The sequence below is a fragment of the Equus caballus genome, chromosome 20 (genome assembly GCF_041296265.1).
Source record: "Equus caballus isolate H_3958 breed thoroughbred chromosome 20, TB-T2T, whole genome shotgun sequence".
Classification (NCBI taxonomy): domain Eukaryota; kingdom Metazoa; phylum Chordata; class Mammalia; order Perissodactyla; family Equidae; genus Equus; species Equus caballus.
Window position 1 is genome coordinate 56,168,482 of NC_091703.1, and position 26,994 is coordinate 56,195,475.

At 35.9% G+C, this 26,994-nt stretch overlaps 1 protein-coding gene across 5 annotated transcripts in view; it reads right to left on the bottom strand.

The window, feature by feature from the left end:
• The window catches only part of HMGCLL1 (3-hydroxy-3-methylglutaryl-CoA lyase like 1), a 144,716-nt gene that overhangs the window by 61,163 nt on the left and 56,559 nt on the right, over window positions 1-26,994 (bottom strand). For 4 of the 5 annotated variants that reach the window (XM_070245710.1, XM_001499426.6, XM_070245709.1 and 1 more), the window contains exons 4-7: window positions 25,604-25,699; window positions 23,453-23,601; window positions 13,170-13,233; window positions 9,848-10,036 (exon numbers count right to left, since the gene is read on the bottom strand). In XM_070245710.1, coding sequence (XP_070101811.1) covers window positions 9,848-10,036; window positions 13,170-13,233; window positions 23,453-23,601; window positions 25,604-25,699 — 498 coding nt within the window. Of the gene's footprint in view, window positions 1-1,843; window positions 4,395-9,847; window positions 10,037-13,169; window positions 13,234-23,452; window positions 23,602-25,603; window positions 25,700-26,994 lie in introns of those variants that run through there. The other variant, XM_070245712.1, reaches the window with a different exon arrangement.

A 26,994-nucleotide genomic window follows, 5' to 3' on the forward strand; every position in this document is an offset into this window, starting at 1 on the left:
AAACAAATTTAGGGAAAAAATGCATGAACAAAATGAGAAGTTCAACAAAGAAATAGAAACCAATGGAAAAAAAAATAAGACAGAAATACTAGAGTCAAAAAGTACAATGAATGAAGAATTCAATAGAGAGCTTCCAAAACAGATCCCAATATGCAGAAGCAAGAATCTATGACCTGAAAGAGAGGACATTGGAATTATCCAATCAGAGAGGCAGAAGAAAAAAGCATGAAAAAGAGTGAAGAAAGCCTATGAAACTATGAGACACAATGTAAAGAAATAATATTCACATTATGGGAATAGCGGAAGAAGAGAAAGAGAAAATGATAGAAAATACATTTAAAGTAATAACAGCTGAAAAATTTACAAACTTGGGGAGAGAAATGGACATCCAGACCCACGAGGACCAAAGGACCCCAAATAGATTGAATGAACATTAAGAGGGCTACATGGAGACACACTACAATTAAATTGTCAAAAGTCAAAAACAGAAATTTAAAAGCAGCAAGAGAACAAAGAAAATAACAGAACAGGAACGATTGTAAAACTTTATCAACAGAAAATTTTCAGGCCAGGAGAGAATGAAATGATACATATGAAATATTGAAAGAAAAAAACTGTTAACCAAGAATTCTACACCCAGTGAAGCTGTCCATCAGAAATGAAGGAGAGAAAGAATTTCCCCAGCAAATAAAAGCTGAGGGAGTTTACTGCCACGAGACCAAAGGTACAAGAAATGCTAAAGGGACTTTGAGTGTAAGTAAAAGGACACTAATTAGCATCATAAAAACACAAAAAGATAGTATAAATCTCACTGGTAACGGTAAATATATAATCAAAGCTAGATTCTGTAATATGGTGATGGTGGTACGTAATTCACTTTCAACTCTAGATTAAAGGTTAAAATGCAAACCGTAAAAACATCCACAACTATAAGAATCTGTTATTAGTTACAAAATATAAAAAATATCTAACATCAATAACCTAAAATGTGAGGGGGAGGAGAAGTAAAAGCAAAACATAGGAATTCTACTGAAGTTGTTACTGGTTTAAAATAGGGAGCTACAATTTTAAGATATTTTATGTACGCCTCATGGTAACCACAGGGAAACATCTGTAGAAATTATATAAAGATCGTGATAATGAATTCAAAGTATGCTGATACCAAAAAACATCAAAACACACAAAAAAGACAGCAGGATAAGAAACAATGGATCTACAAAACCCAGGAAACAATTGAGGAAGTGGCAATAGTAAGTTCTTACCTGTGAATAATTATGTTAAATGTAAACAAGATTGGCACAGATGTTAGCTCAGGGCCAATCTTCCTCACACACACATACACACACACACAAAAGCTATCTGCACTTCCATGTTCACTACAGCATTATTTACAAAAGCCAAGACATGGAAGCAAGCTAAGCGCCCACTGATGGATGAATGGATAAAGAAGCTGTGGTATATATACCATGGAATATTTTTCAGCCATAAATAATGACGAAATCCTGCTGCTTGCGACACTGTGGATGGACCTTGAGGGGCATTAGGTTAAGTGACAGGAAATACAAATACTGTATGATCTCACTTGTATGCGGAATCTAAAAAAAACCAAAAGACTAAACTCATAGAAAAAGAGAGCAGTTTTGTGGTTACCAGAGGTACGGTGTCAGGGCAGGAGGAATTAGAGGAAAGTGATCAAATGGTACAGATTTCTAGTTTTAAGATCAATAAGTACTCGGGCTGTAACGTACAACATGAGGACTATAGTTACCACTATTGTATGATATATATGAAAGTTGTTAAGAGAGTAAATCCTAAGAGTTCTCATCTCAAGGAAAAATGTTGCTTTCTTTTTTTGCTTTTTCTTTTTATTATGTCTATATAAGATGACGGATACTAACTAAACTTACTGCAGTAATCATTTCACAATATATGTAAGCAAAACCATTATGCTATACACCTTAAACTTATATAGTGACGTATTTCAATCATATCTCAATAAAATGAGGGAAAAAGGCACCATTATTCCAAAAAGTTTTACTTAATTTGAAGCCTTTAGTAGAAATATATAATCATAATCTGATTCTTACAGTTATTACAACTCATATAGGTTTTTAAAAATTTAAATCAATTTTATAAATTTTATATACAATTTTTTGAATTTAACTTGACTAAATGCCTAAGAAGTTTGACATGATTTCCACATTTTATTTGATAGATGAAAAAGTTATTGAGCCAACTGATGGTGTTTTACCCTGCTTCTTTCTTGTGATTTATACCCCATAGCAGAGGCTATCACACAGAAGGTAGCCAATAAATATTTTTTGGTTAAATAGTTTTAAATAATTCATAAGATAATTCTTCATGGTCAGAATTGATAGATATAATTTCCATTTTATATTCTGCTCTATATTGAAGAGATTTATCAATAAATGGAACAAAAAAAAAAGCTTTGTAGCTTCCAGATTGGGTTCCACGTTTGACTTGCACTTACTGAGTTCCTCATTCTCCACTGTTTTCAGTCTTGAAGCTAACCTTTACTGGTACTTTTAAATAAGTTCGGTGTTCTAAAGTGAGAAGTAATTTAATAAAAATGAGCCAGTATGATCTAATAGCATATACTATGTCTGCCTCATTCAAATCCAGAACTAGAAACATTCAGCAACATATGAGAAAGTCACTCGAACAATAAAGCCAAAGGATTCTTGACTTTTGACTATTACAGTTATCAGTGGCTCCAATTTTGTGTGTGTGTGTGTGTGTATTCATGTGTGTACTTGTTTTAGTTTTTAGTGCTGGGCACATAACCATTAACTGGTTATGTTAGAGTAAGCCAAAAAACAGTCATGAGAATAATACTTCTTGTTCAATAACAAATTGACCAATTTCAAACCAATATTCAAAAAAGAAAAGGTCTTTGTCACATTACATTCAAGGCAAGAGAGTATGTGCATAAAGCATCCTTGTAAATATGCATTTTATACAGAGAAAAAATTGAGAAAGGAAATTAGAAAATGAAAAGCTTAATGTGTCTTTATACAAACAATAGAGCAAAACAACAAGCTTTCCACATTAAAGCCACATGTGCTGAGAGAGATAGGACAAGTACTTGGTTGAAAACAAGATATTAAAAACAAGATTAAAACAATAAGATGAGACATTTGCAGAATGGATGAGAAACGCTCAAAAAGATAGTGAGTTTTGCAATTTCCACCTCTTAGGCCAAGGGAAGAATCATATCATATCCTGGCTCCATCCCCACCAATAACATAAAAGCCAAAGTTAAGTCCTAAAGAGAAGAAAGACGAGATTGAGAAGAAAATAATTGCATGAACAGATGTTATTTTTTTCTTGAAGGTGATGATAGCAACAAGGATTCATTTAAAATTAAAAATGGTTGTTTTTTTTAAAAAGGTAAAAATTGAGGCCAGGCTGGTGGTGTAGTGGTTAAGTCCACGTACTCCTCTTAGGCAGCCTAGGGTTGGTGAGTTCGGATTATGGGTGTGGTCCTACACACCACTCATCAAGCCACGCTGTGGCAGCATTCCACATACAAAACAAAGGAAGATGAACACAGATGTCCGCTCAGCAACAATCTTCCTCTAGCAAAAAGAGGAAGATTGGCAACAGATGTTAGCTCAGGGCCAATCTTCCTCGCCAAAAAAAAAGGTAAAAATTTACTAGGATAGGTCTGTCTTCATTATTCAAAAATTATATTGTTATACACAAAGAAAATGAAATAACAGCTTCAGCCCTGGATTGCTGTTTTGGTGCAATCAGAGGGAAAGACAAAGAGACAGCCATTAATCTAATTTTCAGATTAATATGGTCACACTAATAAAGTCAAAATTGCTAAGAAGAGCAAACAAGATATTTTGATTAACTATGCTTTGAACGGATGAAGAAAATTTCATAAAAGACATATGAACACATACTTTGATTTATCTTCTAGTGTAACAGACTTTGCATATGAGGAAACGGGAATCTAGAAAAATATGAGACTTTCCCAATATCACATTTTGTAGATAATAGAAAGGTCAATGTCTTAGCATAACGTTGTTTGTAAGTCTTAAGTGAAAAAGAAAAACGCACATTGAGAGGACAGTGGAGAATTTCCATAAAATGAAGCAGAAAGCACAACACTTAGCCTCGTGGGGAGGGAAAAGTCATCAGGCAGCTCTCTCTCCATCTTCTCTCTCAGCGGCACAGCCCCTGACTCTGCTGCTCTGGACACACTTGCTCCCCAGAGCTCCACCTCTGACTCAGCCTCTGGGTCCCAAGAGAGAGAGTCTAATTATCTATCATGTGTTAGGGATGCTCCTGGATCCTATGAGCTGTGACTTGTGGAACGGAGATCACAAGGTATAACCGTTATTCCTCACGCCTCCTCCTTGCTCCTGGAACGTCAATCAAATGTAAATTAAAGGAGCTGATATAAGGGGAAACAAGGATAAAAAAAAAAAAAGTGAAACCATGATTACAAAGACAGACAAAAGCTTCTGCTGATGAATTCTGTGTCCTTTCTTCTTTACTTTTCTGCCTAATCAGACTTTAAGTAGAAAAACCCTGATTTTCAATTTTTATAACATTTACTTATTTGATGAGCAGGGATGACTTGCAGAGAAGTTCTGGACATGTTTTCTTTCTTGGTGAGCTTCAAGTTTATGATCTAAGCGTAATCTACTATAGAAAGATTAAATACTTTCATTTTTAGCAAATTACAGAAGAATTTCATGTATTATTTCTCAACGTTGATTAATTGAATACCACTTTAAAGCCATCAAGCTCAGAAGCAGCTTTTCTCAACTACCCTTTAAATACCTGTGGATATGTAGAAATAGATAAAAATTACGTTATCTCTGAAAATAAAAACTAATTGGTCACCTATTGCCAAAACCAGAGAGAAGTTTATATTAATTAAAAGACGTTGGACATAAAGAAAACAAAATTATTCAAATGTTTATTCATTTTTCATCACTGATGTAGGCAATTGAACAACTTGAAAAAAATATATAGAAGGGCCTTGGTTCATCTTTTTCTCACTGACTTTTATGGCTCAGGAGCCCTGTGTGTACACACGAGAAGTGGATGGTGGTAATTTCTGCTGGACTTCTTGTCCTCTTTTATCTACCTATTTATTTTTTAATGATAACTTACACATTACCCCACCTTCCTATGAGAATATTTTCCAACAGGATGCCATGCTGTAGAAAGCTAATTGTGTAGCAAAAAAAAAAAAAAAAAACCTATTTCATGATCAAAAAGCTTTTAGAAATACTGAGTTAAACTAAAACAGTTTTCTTCAGAGCAGTACTGCTCAGAGCCTTTAACATGTGAATCTGACAGCTACATCAGTGTCTGATAAAACAAATATCTGTTGAATAAATTTATGCTGCATTTTCTAAAACCTCTGTAGGAACACCCGGTTTTCAACTTTTTGTTTTCTTTCTTGCTCATTGATTTCTGTTTAGCTCTTTAACAGATGATGATGAAATGAACAATATCTAATGCTTGTATTTACAAAACACATTTGTAACACAATGCTTTACTGGCTCTACTCACAGAAAGAGTAATAAGAGTTAGTATCATTGTTATTAGTAGTAGTTTTAATTGTAATTGGTGTAATAATAGTAGGTATTAACCAAATGTACTGTTGCCACAGAAATCATTCTAGAAATTGCATCTCATCTCAATTTGGTGTAATTTGAGGAGGCAGACATCATGGTATGCATTCTACAATACAGACCTGAGAACAGAGAGACTCATGTGGCTAGTGATTAGAATTTTTAAAATTCTCCTCGAGGGGCCGGCCCAGTGGCACAGCGGTTAAGTGCACACATTCCGCTGCAGGGGCCCGGGGTTCGCTGGTTCAGATCCCAGGTGCAGACACGGCACCGCTTGGCAAACCATGCTGTGGCAGGCATCCCATATATAAAATAGAGGGAGATGGGCACGGATGTGAGCTTAGGGCCAGTCTTCCTCAGCAAAAAGAGGAGGACTGGCAGCAGTTAGCTCATGGCTAATCTTCCTCAAAAAAAAAAAAAGAAAGAAATGAATGCTTTGATGTAAAAATTAGGTAAATAATTTGCTTTTTCTAAAGGAGAACAATAAATATACGAAAAACATTATGAGGAAGGGCACGTTAGCTAAGAGTCTATTAAGTTTAAAAGTAAAAAGGCACGTCTTCTTTCTTTAGGAGAAAGCCAAATATTGCCTATTGTGCTTTGTCTGTATGCTACCAATTAACGGGATACTGTATTTGAGGTATTGGATCTCATTTGTTTCATTCTGTTTTTACCCAATTATGAAGACTCAAATCACTTGAGTGGAGAAAAACAGAGACTGTGCAATTGTTTGGTATTCAGTAGGCTAAACAGTTTGTTCACTGGTGCTTTACTCAGGTACTTGGGATTACGCAGGAGGGTGAGTCTCAATTTTTACACAGAAAATTAAGACAAGTATATTGGGCCGTGTACGTTTCTTCCATTATTAAAATGCTGTACATTTTATCACCTCATTTTCTTGCTCTTTCGGTTTTGAGTGGTTATAAATATCCTGCACTTAAATCTATAGTCTCAGAATTATTTCTCTATATTAAATAATATGTGATGATTATGAGTTCTTGACTCCCATACAACCATCTACAGTCCTATAAGTCATATGTTTAAGTAATAAAAAAAAATACAATAAAACCTGGGAACCCAAGAAAGATCTGTCTACTACACAGTTACTGTGTGCTTTCCAGACTGGGGGGATGGTCCATTTATAACTCTCCTTTCTTTTCTACCTCTGTGGCCAAGTTTCCACTATTCCACGTCTCCTTGTCTTAATATTAACCTCCAGTTTGCAGCACTGTAAACTATGTCTCAACCCCTAAATGAAAGCAAATGCTATCCACTCCACAGCCATCACCAATTTTACTAGAAGCCACTTCAAAGATACCATTTCGAAAACTGAGGTACGTCCACTGCTTCCTGAAGCCAAGGTTACCCTGCTCATAATGAAGCGAGACTTTCTCTGACTTCTCTTCCATTTAAGCCCTGGCAGTTTTTTCCAAGACATTTTTTCTCCTCCACTAAAGGTAAACTTGCTCATTTTGTTGTTGTTGCTATCATTAAGGAGAAGACGTGAGATGACAAAAGGAAAAGAGGACTCGAGGACACCACCTTACTAGGTGCTGCCTGGGAGCAGTACCAAGGTGTGTTTGCAGTGACGCTCCAGGACCACATTCGGCTATCTTTAGGAACATAAAAGTTCCAAACATTTAAAGGTTGTCTCAGCCACATTCAGTTCCAAAGAGAGTAGCAGTAGTATATTTCTTTCTTATGCTGTCACTGACTCATCAAACTATACCAAAGTTAACAGCAGAAAACACAAAAAACTCTACCCCTCCAACTTTTAGCTTCCTCAGCAGGTCTCTGCTTTTTAACTATTTCCTCAATCATTCATGTTAACTAGCCCCTCAGGTTTCCTGTCAGGTTGCTTTTTATACAAGCCACTGTTACCCTCTTCTCCACCCATTCACACTTAAGCTACATCTTAAGCTCTGGGGCCACGGAACACTGACCTGGAAAAACACTCTTGCTTTCCCAGGTCCCTAACTTCCCTCCTGCCTTCTTGCCTCCCACATATACCTAGAGCTTGCGCACACAGTCAAAGAACAGAAGACACAGTGGCAGATGCTTGTAGACCCACTTCCTACTAACTACCACCGAGCTGCTGAAGAGCAGACTATCCACCCCTCCCCTGACACACAACACACAGACACACACCCTAAATAGCTCAGTTTAAGTTGAAGATGTCTTCCATCAGAAAAGATTTATATTCTTCCTGGCACCTGTAGGTGCTACTAACCCACAACCATTTGAAAATAATTTATCCACTTGGGTCTTTCCAAGTCTGCAGGCAATGTGAACTGGAACCCTAAACCCACATGAAGGTCAACAAAAGGTTATGATATACAAGCAGAGACTGGATTTCTCCTCTCCCCATACTCAAGGCCCTGAAAATGAATGTGCTTGCCTTCTCCCTTTGTGAGGGGAATATTGGGGGGGTTCACCCTTTGACTGAGGGTGTGGTATTTTGGGGGTTTCAGCCTTATATAGGTTCTCATCCATGCTCCCCATTTTACTGGGCCCCAAGGTTGTTTCCCATCCCCTGAGTGGCTGCTACAGGATGGGCAAATGCCCCAGGATTTCAGTCCTCACCTCTTTGTAAATAGAGACTTTGCAATTCAACTCGTTCAGCAAATGTCAGAAAGCTTAGCTTCTCCTCTGAATACATTAGTCTTCTTCAGTTCCTGAGGCATGATCCTCCCCTCTCCCAAGGCCTTTTGCCCAACTAGTTTCATCTGCTTGAACTATTTGTTTCACACACTGGTGCGCACACAAACACACAAACACACAGATACACACACACGTTATTGGAGTTAGTGCCTCCTCATTGCTTACATCTGACTTTAAACATTACTTCTTCAGATGGATAGGCTTTCCTTAACCATTAAAATCACAATGGGGTATCACAATACTCGGCACATGGACATTTTCAAGAGGAAGACAGTTTCCAGAAGCAGAAGTCTAGGTTCCCAGATTTTGCACTATCGCCCTGTAGCCCAAAGAACTGACCTATCATTAATTATATAAAAAATATGCTACATGAATAAAATATGAGTCCAAGTGTTACCATATAGACGATATATCCATATAGAGAAATGAGAGAGAGAGACACACACACAAACAGACCTTTTTAGGAACTTGCTGGTCAGGAACACTTAATAAGTTACAGAGGAGCTGAACACAGAATCCCGAAGTGATGCCTAGTTCTCTATTGTTTTAGAAACTAGAATACCTAGGGAAGGGAATTTGTAAAAATTCCCACGCCCAAAAGTCCATGGGATATCATTTTCTCTTCTAATTCAATACAACGTTCCTTGCCTGCTTCCAGAGGATAAATAAGGATTTGTGCACATATGTTACAAAATCAGAATAAGCCCTTGTGGGGCTTGATCTTCACATTGTTTTTTAACTTCTGCCAAGCAACTGTACACTTTAGGACTGTGACACTAAGCTTTACATATTGATTTTCAACCGCATCAAAAAGCTTTCATTTAGTCTTATCTTTAGTTGTCAAAATCTTGGGTTTTAAGAACATCAAATGAATCTAATTTTAGCCACATTTAAGAAACTAACATTAGTTTGAAAATAATACCCTTCAAATGCTATTTATATTTATTCTTTTAAATACATTCAAAATCACTGAGTTATCACTAGGACTGAATAAGAAATTCTTCATCCCCCGACTTTCTAAATCTCTTTGTTTTGATCATCTAACAGAATATACTTGATAAAAACCAGGGGTTCTTTCAAAAGTATGCTTGCCAACATCAGGAAAACATCTTAAACAAAGTATTCTATGTTTCAGCACCATATCTTCTCATCACGGAGCACCAAATTATCAAGAGGAGCATGAGTTACATGATTGCAACAGTGCACTCTACTATCCTTGTGCTTTGTGCTCCTCAAAATGCCATCATATTTCAGTCTATTAAATTTTATGGCTGAGAGCATATGGGAGTTGAAAAAAGCAGACATAGCTCTAAGAGGATTAATACTTTAAAAAGAGCGAATTCAGGGATTTTATCAAATCAAATTAACACTAATAAGAGATATCGTTGCCCTAGAAAATATGTGCAATTTACAAATATTTCCTGAGTGCTTGCCACGTGGCAGGCACTGTTTAAACAGTGTAGTCATAGCAATTTATAAATATTATCTCATTAAAGCTCTTAACGTGTTTATATTACAAATAAGGATATAGACCTTTACACACAGACACAAGTAATACCAAATACCTGAAGTGCCGTAAGGATATTTGCTAGGGCTTGTCCATATGTGTCATGACAGTGAACAGCGAGAGCGCTTGATGGGATTTCTTTCATGACACTTTCCAACATTCTTCTCATGCTTCCTGGAGTTCCCACTCCAATTGTGTCTCCCAGCGAGATCTCATAACAGCCCATGCCATACAATCTCTTAGACACCTATTGGGAAAGGTGAAAAGCTAGTAAAACAATGGAAATGAACAGACTCAAACCCTGGGTCTCCTTAGCGAACATCACCTAGATGTACAAGTCACAACCAAGATCAGTTACGTATCCATGGGAAACATATTTCAGCTTTCTGGTCCTTTTCCTTGCTCACTAAATTCTAAGCATTGCATAAAATTTGGAATGACATCACTGCAATTATCTTTTTCTAATATTCAAGTTTGTCTTAGAGTCATAACTATTTATCTACATGTTCAATTATGAAACCATAAGCTACCATTCCAATTATAGGGGGCTTGCTTCCTCAACCCTTTAATCAAACAGAAGCATTGCAAATTTACTTTGAAGGTAGTCTTTCTCAAGGCATTAGATTAGGGGTCGAGAAAGATCAATAGCAATTTCAGCTCTGTTACTGACTAGCTTTGTAATTGGTAGCATCACAATATTTCTGGCTTAATTTTTCTGGCTCATAAATGGATGCACTTGTGCAAGGTAAATTACAAGTTCCCTTCAAGCTGAATAACTAACGTTACATTCAAAGAGCAATGTGACTTTGCATGAGGGCTGCATGGTATGTTGACAAAGACATGGGTTCTGCAAACAGACAGGTTTGGATTTAAATAGCTGCCACACATGTTAGACATGTGATACTCGGCAGAAGAGTAACCTTTATAAGCCTCAGTCCCTACTCTGTAAAATACAAATGCCAAAACACCCTTACTTAGCATATTTTCTAAGCCTTATTAATTTTTAAAAATTACAATAATAATGTTGATGTTAATAATGACATGTTTGGTTGTAAAAATGAAATAAGAATATATGGAGATCACTTTGTACAAATTCTGGCAGGTGATCACTCATTAATTCATTTATTATGTATTTCTTCAGTGCCTGTTTTATGCCAGGCACCATGCTAAGTGCTCGAATATAATGGGGATACAAATATTGAGATGGTTCATGCTGTTATGCAGCTGGGGGTCAAGTAAGGACAGACTTTAATCAATTCCACTCAGGAATGTGTAAATACAGCTAACATAAGAATTTTTAAACAAAGAAACAGGATTTTAAGAGCATGTGGCGAAGGAACTTGGCCTAGGTCTGTCAAGCAGGAGGGCCTGAGATGTAGTAAGCATTTACTTGTTGAAGTGGGTGAGAACAAGTGTATGAGAACAATGTTCCAGGTGGAATATCAAATGCAAAGGCTGATATGTTCCAGGCAGCTGAAATATAAAATGCACAGGGCATACCAGGTAGGAAAAATGTCAAATGCAAAGAACAGGGGTCATAACAAAGCAAAAACCAGGGGAGAATGGGGCTACATGAAGCTGGTGAAGCAGGCGTGGGACAGACCCTGCAGAGTCTTATAAACCAACCAAGCTTGGGATTTTGGTTGAGGACTCTACCATAAGTGCAATACAAAGTCATGAGAGAATTTGGAGAGGTCGTGATATAATCAGATTTATGTTTTAGAAAGGCAATAACAATATTTAAGACAGGTTTAAGGGTACTCAGAAGGGCTACCTAGTCCAGGCAGAAGACGATTATTGGACAGAAACTGGGGTTAAAAAAGCATAATGCTCATTCTCCTCAACTACCTATTAAATGCCGGAATTTCTTAATGGCCAGGTAGAGGAGAATGAGGCTTCAAAGGAGAAACCTAACTGGAGGAAAATTGTAAGTGTGGTGTCACGGGAATACAAGGGACACAGGGATGTCAGGAAGGAGGGAAGGATCATGAGTCCCAAATTCTTCTGAGAAGTCAAGACAAGGACTGAATACGATCTTGCATTTCTGACCCAAGCACTAATTAGTGATCTTATAAAGAAGGATCTCAGTGGAGTGAAGGGTCTAGAAGTCGTCTTGAAGTATGATGAAGAGTTAGTGACACATGACTAAATGGCCACCACCACTGTAGACAGCCCTGTGAAGAAGTTTAGATGTAGGAAGGTGGAGGCAGATAGTCAATAACTGGATGGGGATGCTGAATTAATAAAGGAAGTTTTCAGATGGAAGAGGTTTGAACATGTTCAAGAGTCAATGGGAAGGATTCTATGCAGGTGAATAAATGGGAGTAAATGAGGGGAAGGACCAGAGGCTTGAATAGGGTGAACGCAGTTTGCAGTAGTCACTTCAGAGAGATGGAGAGTGAGTTGGCCACATAATGTATTAGAATAGCACAGAAGACCCATTTAAGGTTGCTGGTCCTGAATTCCTAATGCTTCCGATCTTTCACATGATTCTCTTCAGCAACTCCTCAGGCATTCTGGTGCAAATAATGAAGAACCTGAGGGTGTGTGTTGTCCATCCAGAGATGGCAGGAGGCAAAAGGCAGAAAAACAAAGGGTTTGGTGTACAGACAGAATTGCATCCAGGTTTTGTGAAGCCTGAAGTTACACCATTTTGGAAGTGTTCTTTAGAAAAGAATGTGTAATTGTGAATACAAATTAATAACAGAGTTTTGGAAGGGTTCTATGCAAGTGAAGGACTAAAAAATTTAAGCTTCATTATTTTATAGTACACTTGCCTCTGCGTGTAAAGGTCTTGCTTAAATAATAGACCATGGGATATCTCTGAAAAATCTGCAATATATTTCAAAAGTTCAAATGAATGTACAAAATAGGAATGGCTTTAGCCAAACTGAAAGTTTATCCTGTCTAAATTTTGATTTTCTAACAACGTCATCGTCACTGCTTCAGGACCATATTACTAAATTTATGAAAATTAACAACCTTAACACATAAACATTAATATACTTCATCTACAAATGAGTTACTGAGATAGTCTAATAGAACCTCCAAGACTGAGCATTTTGTATTCATTCCTTTCAATTAATAAACAGGAACAGGAAGTAAAAAATGAACTTCAATAAGCAAATTCTTAACAACTATAATCTACTGTGCACCCAAATGATCAGACGCAAGTGTTATTTAACTTTGAACAGTTATTGCCAATATACAGGTCTTCAGTGTTAACATGAAACTATTAAAGTGAGCAAACATGTCTGCCATTCCACAGTTCTCCTTGTTGTTTGTTGTGCAGGTGCAATAAATAGCAAGTAAAATAGCCCACTTTTTAAAATAACATATGGCATTTTACCATGAACCAAAAAACCGGAGGTCTATCTTACTTCTGTCACTTTCTGCGTCGTGATGCCTCCTTCATATGGACAGCCCAGGGCGCAAGACACATACCTAAATTTAAAATACAGAGCCATATAAATTTGCTATGGTGGATAAGCCATTTCCTAATTTCCATTTTATACAAATGAAGAAATAGCCAAAAATGTATAAGAAATTTACACTATTCTTTCATTATTGTCTTATTCTCAGACCAAACAAAAGCAATTTTGTATTTTCAATTTAGCTTGCAATTTTTACCTTTCTAAAAATTAAAATTTGATATATGTCATTTGATGGCAGATGGTGATAAGATAACAGGTGTTTATTTCATGGGGTTGTTTATACTATAGCAACATATGAACATTCAACACAAAATACCAGTGAAATATATCGTATTATTTAAACAAGTACATACACTCAACTGTTAAATATCCAGGTCTTTGGAATTATATAGAGAGAGCATGTAGATGACTAACTGAATTTCTCTCTTCACTCCCATCTGGATGTTTTGGCCTCATTTAGATACAGTCATTAATCATCCCCAAACTCCTAGAACTGGCCACAACCTCAAAGTTCATCTTGTTTATCTCCCGTGGGTGTACTGAATCATCCCAAACAGAAGAGTGTCTAGTCTGTGTTTAGGCTCCAAATAAAGATATTCCATAAACTTCTTCAACAATTTACTCTAATCTACAAAGTCAAGCCTTTCCGGCAAGGACAATTTCCATCTTAAAGTATTAAGCTTTAGAAAAAGCCTGTTTTAGCTATTTTCAGCTCAACACCAATCCCATTTTATTAAACTTTTCTCAGAGGTTGTATAATACTTCTATTAAAACAATGCATCATGTGTCTGATTGTCAGGAATGAAGTAATTCACATGAGGGAGAAACGGGTGGTGGGAAATGAGGCTGGAGATCCAATATTTTGGGCCAGAATATGAAAGGCTTTACATAACAAGGCCTTTGAATGCCACACCAAGGAGTCTGAAACTTTGAGACTGCCCAAAATTATTTTGAGGCACACAAAATTATTAGGCAAGGTAATGACAAGATCAGATTTGTTTTCCAGAAATGTAACTCTTTGGGAACTCTGGAAGTGATTGCCAGAGGACAATGGAGGCAAAAACGTGAGAGAAGACAATACCATTATTTCCTTGTTTCTAAGATGCTGTCATTTAGAAGATACACTATGAATTTCATAAAAGGTTTTGAAGTAAAGAAATAAAATATACATTCAATGATTCAATACATATCCATTGATTCTAAAGATGTAACCTAATTTCAAAAGTCTTAAAATGTGAATAAAAGTTGTGCTTTGGAATTAAAATAAATAAGCAGTTCCATAAGCCAGGCAAGCAATTATGAGGACAGGGAAGAAGAAAAGAGGACAAATTCAAGTAAAAATTGGACGTTATGCTGGACAGGAAACATCTCTCTGCTCTTTCAATTACTATAATTTAAGCTTACTCTTTGGATAATCTGTATAAATTTAATCAAGATACGTGCAAAGAAAATGTTCTTATGTGAAGGTAACACTGAGAAGGTGGCCAAGGACGAAAAAGGATAAATATTTTCAATTCAGATACAATGATTATAGATTACGCGCTGAAAATATAAGTACACTCATTCTAAACCCAAAATATCTTGACGTGATTAAATAGAAAATCCAAGCCATCCATTTACATGTCACCCCTCTAAATGTGAAAAATCAAACAAGCTAAAATCAACAAATGCAAACCAACAGAAAACAAACAAACCTCTCTTGTATTCTCAACTTACTACCCGGCTACAACTACCCCGTTATGTCATAACCCTAACTCTTTCTGTGTGCATTATCCCAGTTTTCCCTCTGAATCCTCCCAGGCCTATGGTTTGCCTGGTCTGCACACTCCATTGCATTTCATCCTCATATGCTCTTCTCCATCCTTGTGAGCTGTCACTTCTTTAACCTCTTCACACATGTGGCTACTTTCTCCAAAGCAAATGTGATGGTCCTCAACTGTGTCCATTAAGTGTACTTTAACACTCTAAAGCAGAGGTTGGCAAACTAAGGCCCACAGGCCACATCCTGCTCCTCACTCTTTTGCAAACAAATTTTATTGGAACAGAGCCATGCCCATCTGTCTACCTATTTTGCATGGCTACTTTTGCATTATAACAGCAGAGTTGAGTAATTGCAACGGAGACCATCTGACCCACAAAACCTAAAATATTACTATCAGGCCATTTACAGAAAAAGCTTGCCAACCACCAGTACAAAGCGAGCCGTTCTCATCAGGGTGAAAAGGGCTGGATCATGATGAAAAGGCTACATACTCTGCTTTGACTAGTGGCTAAAGTCAGTTTCTAGATTTCTGCTCTTCTTTAGCAATCTATTACAGTGGTTCTCAACCCTGGCTGTACAGAACCTACCTGGGGAGCTTAAAAAACAAAACCAAACCCTGATGGTTGGAACACACTCCAAACCAATTCAGAAACTTAGGGAATGGAATCCAACCAGTAATATTTTAAAATAATTTTTAAAGTTCCATTATTCTACCAAAATTGAAAACCACTCAACTATTAGCAATACTACTCACCTGGAATGCCTGATTGATTTCCGTTAGTAAAAAGTGATATTACACAGACTTGACAGTATCTAATCTCAGGAATTTCCTCATTCCTCCACCACAGCATTTTTAGCCATCTGTTACTGGCTGGTGATTAAATTTCTTACAGACCTATTCCAAATAGTTTCTACTCTGCTGAAGCCTCAAACTGCCAACTCTCCATTTCTTTTTTCATCCCATTCCTTACTTCTCATTCAATGTCCTCTTTACTGAGCTATATCCTATAGGAGTTCTTTCAGTAATGGCAGAATTTTGCAGACTATTCTATCAGCAAATAGTTTTATTTCACTTTCATTAATGTGTAATAGTTTGTCCAGGTATAGAATCTAGGTTGACTGTTATTTCATTTTTCCATTTTGAACATATTATTTTAGTATCTCTAGTCTCAGTTGTAGCTGTTGAGAATTTTGCTGTCTAATGATAATTCTTTCATAGTAACTTTTTCTCCACTGTTTTTAGGATTAGCTATTTATATCTAATATTCTGCATTTTACCATGAGTATGTCAGGACTTGTCATACTTCTTCAATATTAATATTAATGCTTTTCTTCTTTTCTAGAAAATTCTAAAGGTACTAGTTTATCAAATGTACTCTCATATCTATCTACCCCCTTTTCTCCTTCTGGAAATTCTATTAGGAATTTCCTTTTAACTTCACTTTCAAAATTTCTATTAATTTATCTTTCATTAGTGCAATTTCCTCAAATCCTATTTCCAGATCACTAATCCCCTCTCCAACTGTATGTAATTTGCTGTTCAATGAAATCATTAATCATTTTCATTTAACAAATGTATTTTTCATTTCTAGACAAAAATTTTTTTTGGTCAAATCTTTTTTTTTTTTTTTTTTTCAAAAAGGCCTCTTCTTTCATTACGTTCTTCCTTTCCCTCCATACAAATTTAAGGGGTTAATTCACAATCTCCTTTTTGGGTTGTTCTGTTTCCTTCTTTTCTCAAGTTCTCCTGCTTTTTCCTTTGATTATTTCTTCTTAGATAGTTTGTTGCCTGACGTGGTTTATAAGTTTTACTGTGAGTGCCTTTTCACGGTGATTTTTGTTTCTTTATGAGTTCCATGAGAGTCTTGAGTTATTTAAACGTCCCTAATAAAGGATAACTAATTTCCTTTTGCTCTTGCCTTGCAGACTTTACCAGTTCCTGGACAAATTTCTACCTTAATTTCTCAATTTGGGTTCCCACAATACTCATGTGTCATAAATCCATAACCCGTAACTATACCTGGCACAGGTTCCAGTGACTTTGCATTGGCAAGGAGGTGCTTCCAGACTCCAAGAATACTCACTTCCAAATCCATGTTTTAGCAGAACATCTATCTTCTACCATGTAGACATTTAAATCCCATTTCCAAGCCACTAGGGATCATATCTGGAATAGATACCCCGATGTGCTAGTGGCATCAACCTGCGTGCTTGCCACATTTTCTTTGATGACATCTGGGGACTTTTCTGAACTTGGCTATGTGTTAAAAGTTGTTATAATTACATGTCTGTAATGGGAACAGAAAGGGGAGTCTCCACATTAGCTCAGGCCCCCATAGTCTCTCTCTCTCACTCTTAGGCAGGTGTCTCCAGGAACAACTGAAAATCTCCTCATGAACATGATGGAAATTGATTGCTTGTCACATTCACCCGGTATATTAAGCTCAATATGTCCAAAATGGTGCTCATCCCTGTGTCCCTTGCATTTGCCATTTAAAAAAATCATACAGTCATTTTCAGAGTCTGTCCTGCTAAGTTACTTCAAGGTCACCTTTGAGAACATATTCAACAACCAAGGTTGGCTGATTCTTCCCCTCCAGCTGCTAGAGCATGACCTAGAGTGGCCTCTGCCAGTGCCAGCCCAAGTGGACAGAACAGTCCCTGAGTGCCCTCTCCAGGACAGCTGCAGATGTCTCCTAAGAGTTCTCCTTGCCTCAATTCTCACGCCACTCATTTTTACTGCAATATCTATTGCCAAAGCAATATGCCTAGAGCATAGATCTGATGACATATTTTTGCCCTTTGAAGAGCTCTAATGATCTGCCATAGTTTACTGAACAAACCTGGTATTCAAGTTCAACAGTTTGTGAAACCTCAGTCTAACTTTCTACCTCTCTTCCATTACACAGCCTCAAAAACTCCTATTCCAGTAAAAGTTAACTTCTTCCTGTTACATAAACATTTCTTGAGATTTCTCTTCACTATGCCTTTGCTCTTTGTGGATTTCTTGCCCTGCTTAAAAAGGTCATTATTTCCGATTATGTTTCCAGATGTTTACCAACCTTAGACATTTCTTTCTATGGACACCTTCTCCATGAAGTTTCTACAAATAACTCCAGAGAAATTTAATACAGTATTACTTTAAACTTTAATAGGATTTATCTGTGTCTCTCTTAAGGTACTGCCTTTTTTGACAATACAATAATTATTTCTATAGGTATTATTTTCCAAGTTAGCTAGAAACTCTTTGCAATTAGGCTACTTTTTCATTTTCATATTCCACATATTATCACAAGACAGTCAGAACACTAGGTAAAACACTCAATTAATATTTCTGGAATGAATTAACATACAAATATGTTATCATTTTCACTTTCTGAATAATTTTCTACCAAATTCCTAATCTTCACAATAAACATATAGCTAGTTTCAGGTTATTAATGTTCTAAATCTTGTAGCCAGGGATGATAGCACATATTTGGAACCATGTTTTAAACATTATTTAGTATGACAGAGTAATACAGAAATCACCAACTGTATTGAAGCTAATTGTGCTAAAATTAACAAAAAGCATAGTGTTATAATAAACTACGCAGATAGAAATGTGAGTTAAAAAATTTTTGTGAATGCTTGTTGGGGCCATTTATCAGTATTTTGCAAAATCATAAAAGATAAAACTGAGGTATTCAAGTCTTTAACAACATTACCCAGTAGAACTGAGTCATGGAAAAGCACCGGCAGTCAGGCCGTCCTCAGGCCTACCTTCCCACAATTACCCCATGTTCCCCCAATCACCCTAACAAAAAGAAACAAAGGGATGGGTAAAAGCCTTGAATAAATATCACAAACACCTGGAGTGGGGAGAGCCAACAAGGGCTATCCTCAGAAGAGAAAAACAATGCCAAGAGTGATGAGATGATAGTAATGTCAATTAAAGGTAATTAAGACATTTAAATACAGGAGCTGCTTTGATGCACTATACAGAATACAAAATAGCATTCCATTATTTATAAGCCAACCAAAAGCAAATTTTGAGCACCTATTAAGCACTTATCACTGTGGATGATATAAGAAATAAAGACTGTCCTTTGGTCTCAAGGAGCAATTCTACTAAAATTCTCGTTTTGCTCTAAAATGCTAATTTCATGAGAAATGACAAAACACATTCTTTCCTCAAAAGCTCTATACGAAAGCTATTAAACATGACTGCACAAACACAGCTTACACATATTAACTATATGTGTTATTCTGGCACACAGCAATGATGGGATAATATGTAAGGCTAAAAAAAGTATAAACCCTCAAACAAACCATATGTATGGAGGAAAATAGCTTTAACAGATGTCTCACTTTAGAGTTTTATGAACCATATTTTGGTAAATGAAGATTTGAATTGCTCTGCCAGACCGATAGAAAGGACTCACTTTAACAGTAGAAGTTGGAAATGGACTTGACCAATAAGCTGTCCATTTATAAGAAGATGGTGCAAGTGAATTCCACTGGGGTAGGTCACCCGATGGAAGGTATTCGCTACATCAGTCATGAGAAACACCACCTGCCAGTCAATATGTTTTTAAAAAACTGAACCCTTAATAAGGAGGCTCATTATCTCACTCAATAAGACTGCTATTACCTTCAGGGTCAGGATCAGAACCCATAATGATATTTTGCATTAGACAGGGGAAGGGCAGGAAATACAATATCATCTAGCTGGTTTGGCTATCAAACAAGCAGGTTTCAAGTTCTTGAATAAGTGTACTGAGTTATAAATTCTCTCTCAAAGGGAATACCAGTGAAAATTGACCATTTCGAGGGAAAAAAACTGTGCTCTTATTTCACAGTCAAAATATAATTCAGCACAGGAAGAATTTCCTAATATTGAGTGTCTTTCATCAAAGAAAATGGTCACTAATACACATGATACAATCTTATCCAGAACCTTTAAAACCAGATTGGATTTTCACTGGTTTGGGATCCGAGGAGAGTAGGAGGCGAGGGTGATAGACACTAGATGAAGAGATGTATCAAATACGCACTGTAGATGCATGACGGCTGTGGGGAGCCCTGATTCCTCATCCCCTCCTAAATGTTGATAAATATTAAGGATATTTTATATAGAAATTAATGACCAAAGTAAAACATTATCACATCCTACAATTGTCTTTGTTTTTCTGTATCTAAAAGTTATCTACCATTGTCTATGTTGGTTTAATTACTAATGTGCCTTTTACTCCTTGTTCTCATTATTTTGCACATTTACTTGTTCTGGGAATTTGAGAAGTTGAGCAGTTATAGTTCACAGTTAAATATTCTTACATTTTGTAATTTTTTTAATGATGGATGAAAACTTTTGTTTGGCCCCTAGGAGAGATGTTACAAATACACTTCTTTCAACTTTCAGGAGGTTAATCACAGATCAGCCATCTTACAGGAGAGGCCTAAGCCATAATTATGTAAAAAAGCTTTGCTTTGAGATGCACAACGGCTGACCTTATGAATTTATATTTGTAAGCCTTTTAATAGAGAAATTAATCATGGTACCTTAGTGACAGTTTCCTTTTTAAATTATTATTCTCACAAAGAGAGTGAGCATGTGATTCTTGTGACTTCATTAAAGAGAAGCTGATACTCGCTTTAAACACAAAGGAATAAAACCTGAATGTCTAATATATATATTAGAGCACTACTTCATATCCTAAATATAAAGATATGAAGGCATTTCAATTTTAAAAGGATATTGACAAACTAAGAGAGAATTCTTTCAATGCATGCCATGGATAAAAAGAGAGAAATTGATTACATTTATCACAGGCCTTTCAGTTTTAAAAAGATCTTGACAAACTAAGAGAGAATTCTTTCAATGCATGCCATGGATAAAAAGAGAGAAAATGATTACATTTATCACAGGCTTTTATTTTTCTTTGCCTTTTTAACTTTTTAAAAATTTAGACAGATAAGAGAAAAATAACCTAGATTTTTTTCAACATGTCATGTGAATTACACATTAAAGAATGAAGTCCAAAAGATAGACATTTCATTGCTCATTCACATATAATGTATATGCAGCAGTAGTTAGCTGACTCCGCATTTTATGTCAATGGTTTGGCATGGTATCTTTTCCCAATGTGTCCCAGATGTTATGTAAAGTTCTGAGCATGTATAAAAAACATACACATGAGTGTGTGTGTGTGTGTGTGTGTGTGTTTCGGGGAGGGAGGGAATCAAACAACAGCCTTCGGAACTTTAATAAAAGCTGCTATTTAGCCCATACAAAAGTTTACTATTTTTATAAAAATTTAAATGGTTTTAGTGAGCATTTATAAAACGTGTACTGCCTTATGGCCTTTAAATCTGACAGATGAAGACATAAATTTTCTGGATGAGGATCAAGTGTATGTTGATGCAGCTGCTGTCATACTAAGACATACTGAAGTATCTACTTCAGTTTCAACTAGCTGAGCATGGCTCTTTTCCTTAAACAAGCACCAATGGTGTGTGACTCATAATAATGAGTGCCTAAAATCTAGATGGCCAGGAAAAATAAAATGTAATTTAAATTCTGTGAAAGTTTGGGGGAAGAAGAATATAATTTTCAACTGCACAATGAATAGTGAACTCACATACTGAAAGGCGTATTTCTAAAAATGAAGAGTTTCAGAAAATCCAGGAGTGCTCCAAAGTAACAAACTAGCATTGGAAAACATCTTTTTGTCTACCGTATAACTCTACACCAAGTCGCCAATGTATTTTGCCGATTTTATTCAACTGTGGCCCACTTCTTGTTTGTCTTGTAATCTGTGCCCTTTTTATCAAAACCTGGGAAAACTTTTTCGGTTGTAGCATAGTTAGAAGTTTCCTTACTGATGGGACAATATTAATTGTTCAACAATCAGTATTAAAGAGGATTTACGGTTTCAGTTAGCTTTATTGCATGATCTATTCTATTTTATAAGAGAAAACTAGGATGACAAGATCTGATATCACACAATTTATGTTTACATCCATCTTTTGACATTAAAAAAATCTTCCTATTTGAAGTGCGCATGCACTCTACTTCTTATAGGATCCTTTCCAATGAGAATTACTTTCCTCTAAAGCCTATACTCCACATTGAAACACATATTGAAATAGACAAGCTTCTTCATTTTTCCCATTCTTTCAAAGGAAAGCAAGACAAAACAATTTATGGATGTTTCAATTTTGAAACTTATCGTCCATCTCTCCTTTTTGACTGTGGTTATGTAACTTTTGCCTTAAAAATACACATCCTCGACTTTCTGTCTATGGAAATACATTCTTGATTTTTAAATTTTCTTGTATGTGCTTTGTATGACATGCATATATTTTAATAAGAAAAATTATTTTACATCTTTAAAAACTCATGTTGGAAATTTACTATGGAGAGAGGGAAAAGATGTTAAAAAAAAGTAAGCAAACCAGCAAGATCATTCACTGTGGCGTAGTCTAACTCTATTTGCTATCCAAGTGACCTTGGATGAATTCCAATCTTCTTCTAATACTGTCACTCAGAATTGGATCCACTTGTCTTTCTTATTAGTCACTGAACCCTTCCTGCCACTGTGAATTTTGCTCACCTCAACCACAGGAAGTCCTACCTGCATCTAAATCCAATTAGAGCACTCAGCCTTCTCTTACAAATGCCACGCAGTTTAATTTATTAAGATGATAGGTATGCTTATCATATCTCCATAACTATAAAAATCAATAGAAAATTAGCCAACGTCTTAGAAACAACTTCTTTCTTAAGTAACACAGAATTTATTATGCATTTCACAGAACACAGGCCTGGGTGTAGAGCCTGTTCTCAATAGAGGCTGCCACTGCTGGTCCTGGAAGCAGACAATAACCAAAGCAGGTTTTCTCTCTTCCTCCTCATATACCTTTGCTTTGGGGACACAGAGAGAAAGCAGGGAATTCAGCATTGAGGGAGAGGTTGAATGGGTGAAACGACGGAGTCAACTTCCCAATGTAGCTCAAAGGCTCAGTTTTAGGTTTTACATACTCTGTTGAAGTTCTACATAAAATATTCTTGGAAGAAAAGTCATGGTTCTCAAAAAAATTAAAAAAATATTTGGAAACAACAGTTGATGATTCCTCTCCAAATGCTATAATGAGTTTACACCAATTTATCAACTCACACTCGGCTGAGACGAAAAGATGGTGGCATTTAGATAATTCAGTACTAATAAGTAACAATGTCAGAGTTGCATACTAGTCTCTATGATGCCAACTGCATCATACACTTCACAAGCTAGATACACCCTAATAATTGGTAACTGATATTAATGAGATGTATCATTAAACAGTGATGGCCCTGATCACATAGCATACAAATAAGATACCCTGTGTAAATTAGTCTAAATGGTAAAACGGGATCTAGATGGTTCGTAACTGAGCTTTCACAATGGAAGTTAGCTAAATAGAATTTGTGGTATTTCATTAGTACCCTCGTGCTGGAATGTTCATGTGCCTTGCAGACTTAACAACCTCCTCAAACTTCTCCATACTTTCTTCAATAGAACAGTTAATATTCTTCTTGCTAAAGGATTCAGATGCAGCACCAAAAACTGATATCTCAGTGGCTCCAGCAGCAACCTGAAAAACATAATTTAAAGGCAACAGCTAATAATTTCAAAACTGTAAATGACAGCGGTAGAAGAAATATTAACTACTCTATAAAAGCATACTTGTAATTCTTTAACATTTGCCTTAGAATTTAAAATTAGATTCCTCTCATCTTGCCACATATACACTTCTTCGATGTAAAAACATTTTATAACAGCAGAATGCTGCCACAAACTGCAACACTCATATATCTACGAGGCATAAAAACACAGTGATAATGGTCCAATTTCATTTTGCCTTTCCTAAATTACATGTTATCCTCAGAAATACTTTAACCCTAATTATGGAAAACACTAGCACCCTAATAAAACTTATTAACATCTATGGAAAACATTATTTTTAGACAAATTATTAAAATAGAGGATAGTAAATGCTGTTTTCTTCTCTTCCTACAATCCAATGGAAAAATGTTTTTCCAATTCATTATTTAGATTTTGCCCCAAATTTTCTTCCTAACTCAACCTAGCTTCTATTGTTCCATACCTTGACTGCTGCAACCATCAACCATACTCTTGGGTGTCTAATGCCTTAATCCTCTCGCCAGTCTTTAAATCCACTGTCAACCTCATTGATTTCCCTTTGCCCCTTTGCCATCTCCACTCCTCCCCAAGGCTTCTCTAGTGACTTGATTTCAAAGGTCAAGCCTCCTAGTTTTCCACCTGGATTTTTAAGATTGTCTGTTAATGTATCTCTAGCATTGTGCCTAGATTCCCCTCTCTTTCTGATACCCAGTAATACATTAAGAAATAAAAAAAATCTGTCATCTTTCCTCCAACAGTTTTAAAAATATTGACTTCTATTCCTCCATCCAAAGTAAAATTTTAACCTCTAAAATTAAAATTCTAATTATTGAACAGCTACTATGTGCCATTATCCTTGTTAGTACTTTGCATGCCCTGTTTCTAATCCACAAACAATCTTGTCAACTAAGTATTATTACATCCCTTTTACAGATGAGAAAACTGTGGCTCAAAGAGGCTAAATCACTAGTATGAGGTCACAAAGCTAATAAACGTCCTGGGGCCATGTTTTGAGCACAGGCTTGCCTGACTCCCAAACGAAGATTTGTTCCACCTCATCACTTGCTCTTCTAAGCTATCGTATGAGGGTGTCCTCTGAGATAGTATCTTTCTCAAAGTGGAAACACTCCCTACTTTGTTAGCACCGGATGGCAGCCATATTTCCAATTTTTCAAAATGCCTTTTTCTTTCTTTACAATGCAATAAAAAATTTTACCAAATCAAACAAAAGAAAAGTGGTTTCAACAAGATACACTAACGGCCATATGCCAGTTAGCCCTCACAACCTCAACTTCACGCAACACAGTCCCAAATACAAAAGTGAAAAATAACCATTAATTCCAGAATCGGCTGCTGCAAAACTTTTACATTAAAGCTGTATAAGCATAAGACTTCAAGCTTTTACTTAAATTGCATTGATTCTTCTTGTATATGTAATTATTAAAGCTTTTAGCATATACATTCCTAAGTCACATAGGATTGGAAGAAACAAGCCAGAAGAGAAATAGGGAAAGTTGCTAGACACAGTTCCAATGACAGCAATTAGCTTCCCTTAGAGGGAGAGAAGAGCAAGAGAGAGCTGACCCAAAAAAAGTTAACAAAAATAATTATCCACCATAAAAACATTAATAATTATAATATCGTATTAAGAAATGTTTGTTATATTCCATATTCCTTATTCAAGAGGGAAGCACAAAATATACCTTCAAAAGAATTTCATCCAAATGGATAATTGTATTTTTTTATTTTGATTCTGGAAGAGCCATTTATGGGGAGTGCTCTAGTCCCTAGGAATGCCTTGAGGTTACTCTCTCCATGTATCATGTGAGTAAATTGGCACAGTATTTATGCAGGATAAAAAGTGAGTTACATATGACACCATTTTGACTTTGTAAAGATCTTTAAAACAAAAAGAAGCATATCGATTTTAGAAAAATTAGTTACACACTTACAGCACGGTGAAAACCCTGAAGATTAGGAGTAAGGACAGGATATCGAACGCCTGGATGTTGATGAATGCCTTTCATCACTTCAGTGTGATCAGCCATCTTAAATATATAATAGTTATATATAAATATGTAACTTTGGATATTCTATCAAGCATTCTTTTAGTTTTTCGGGACAGTTATAATTATACATGCAATTATCTTCTATAAATAAATGTCTGCAATAACAAAATTATGTCAATGTTGCTAAAGACAAGTAGTTCTTGGTATCATAAATACATAATAACTAGATATGGGTTTAATTTAATCACGTAATAGGATCTGGTAAACGAGCGATTACAAGAGTCAGGAATTCTGAACTCTACTATTTTCACTTGACTGATCTTTATTCTCTTCCTTGCATTTCATGGCCAAGCCTCAAACACTCCTGAGATTGGGGAGAGTCTGAAAGGCAATATGCTATGCATTTACCTTCCACATGAAAATTTTATGTCCAAATAATTTTCAGAGTATGAAATTTTACAATGTTTAGTAAAATGTAAATTACACGTCTCTGTTAGAATAATCTAACAAGGCTGAGACCCTAGGATATTATTTGGTTAGCATAGATGTTTTAGTCAGTAACAGTCATAACGCGTTATGCAGTGCTATCATCAGATTACTATTTGTTCTCATAATGCGAACAAATGAATACAATGGAGTACACAACAGAAAAATGTAACCCATCCTGCCAAGACCTTTTCTATGAATCTATAAAAAGCCAACTTTGAATTAAAATATCAAATTTACTAGTTTGCCACAAAGTCTACAATTTAGCCTCCTAGAGCAATAACTAATGATCAAATCCCACAGTCATCACACAGAGAAATTGCCATTGACACACCATGAGCTTTGCATATTTAAAATAACAAATTATGGCATGAACAATAAATATAAGGAATAATATATAAGCAATAAAAAGTATACAAAATGAGCAAGGAGAAAGCTGTAAAAATATTGGAATGAATGAGGGCAGACTTGCTTTTTTCTCTTTACATCTTGGCTCATTACGATAAGCATGTACTGCTTTTAATTTAAAAATAAAAGAAAATTAAAGTATAAATGCTCTCCTTAATATAAGTACACACTTTTGAAAAATATAAAATATATAGACTTGGATAAAGTCTGGCAGTGCATCATAAAACAGCATAAAGGGCACAAAACCAATTTTATTTTTCAAGAAGTATAGGTCAAATTAACCCGTAAGTGATTATTTCATTCTATATGTAATTTAACAAAAATCTTGAATCATTATGAAGAAATTTATTTAAGTATACACTGATTTAATAGAAGTTTCAATCAGTAAAACTAGAAAATAAACATAGATGATAGTAACCAAATTCCCAGGTCATGCATAC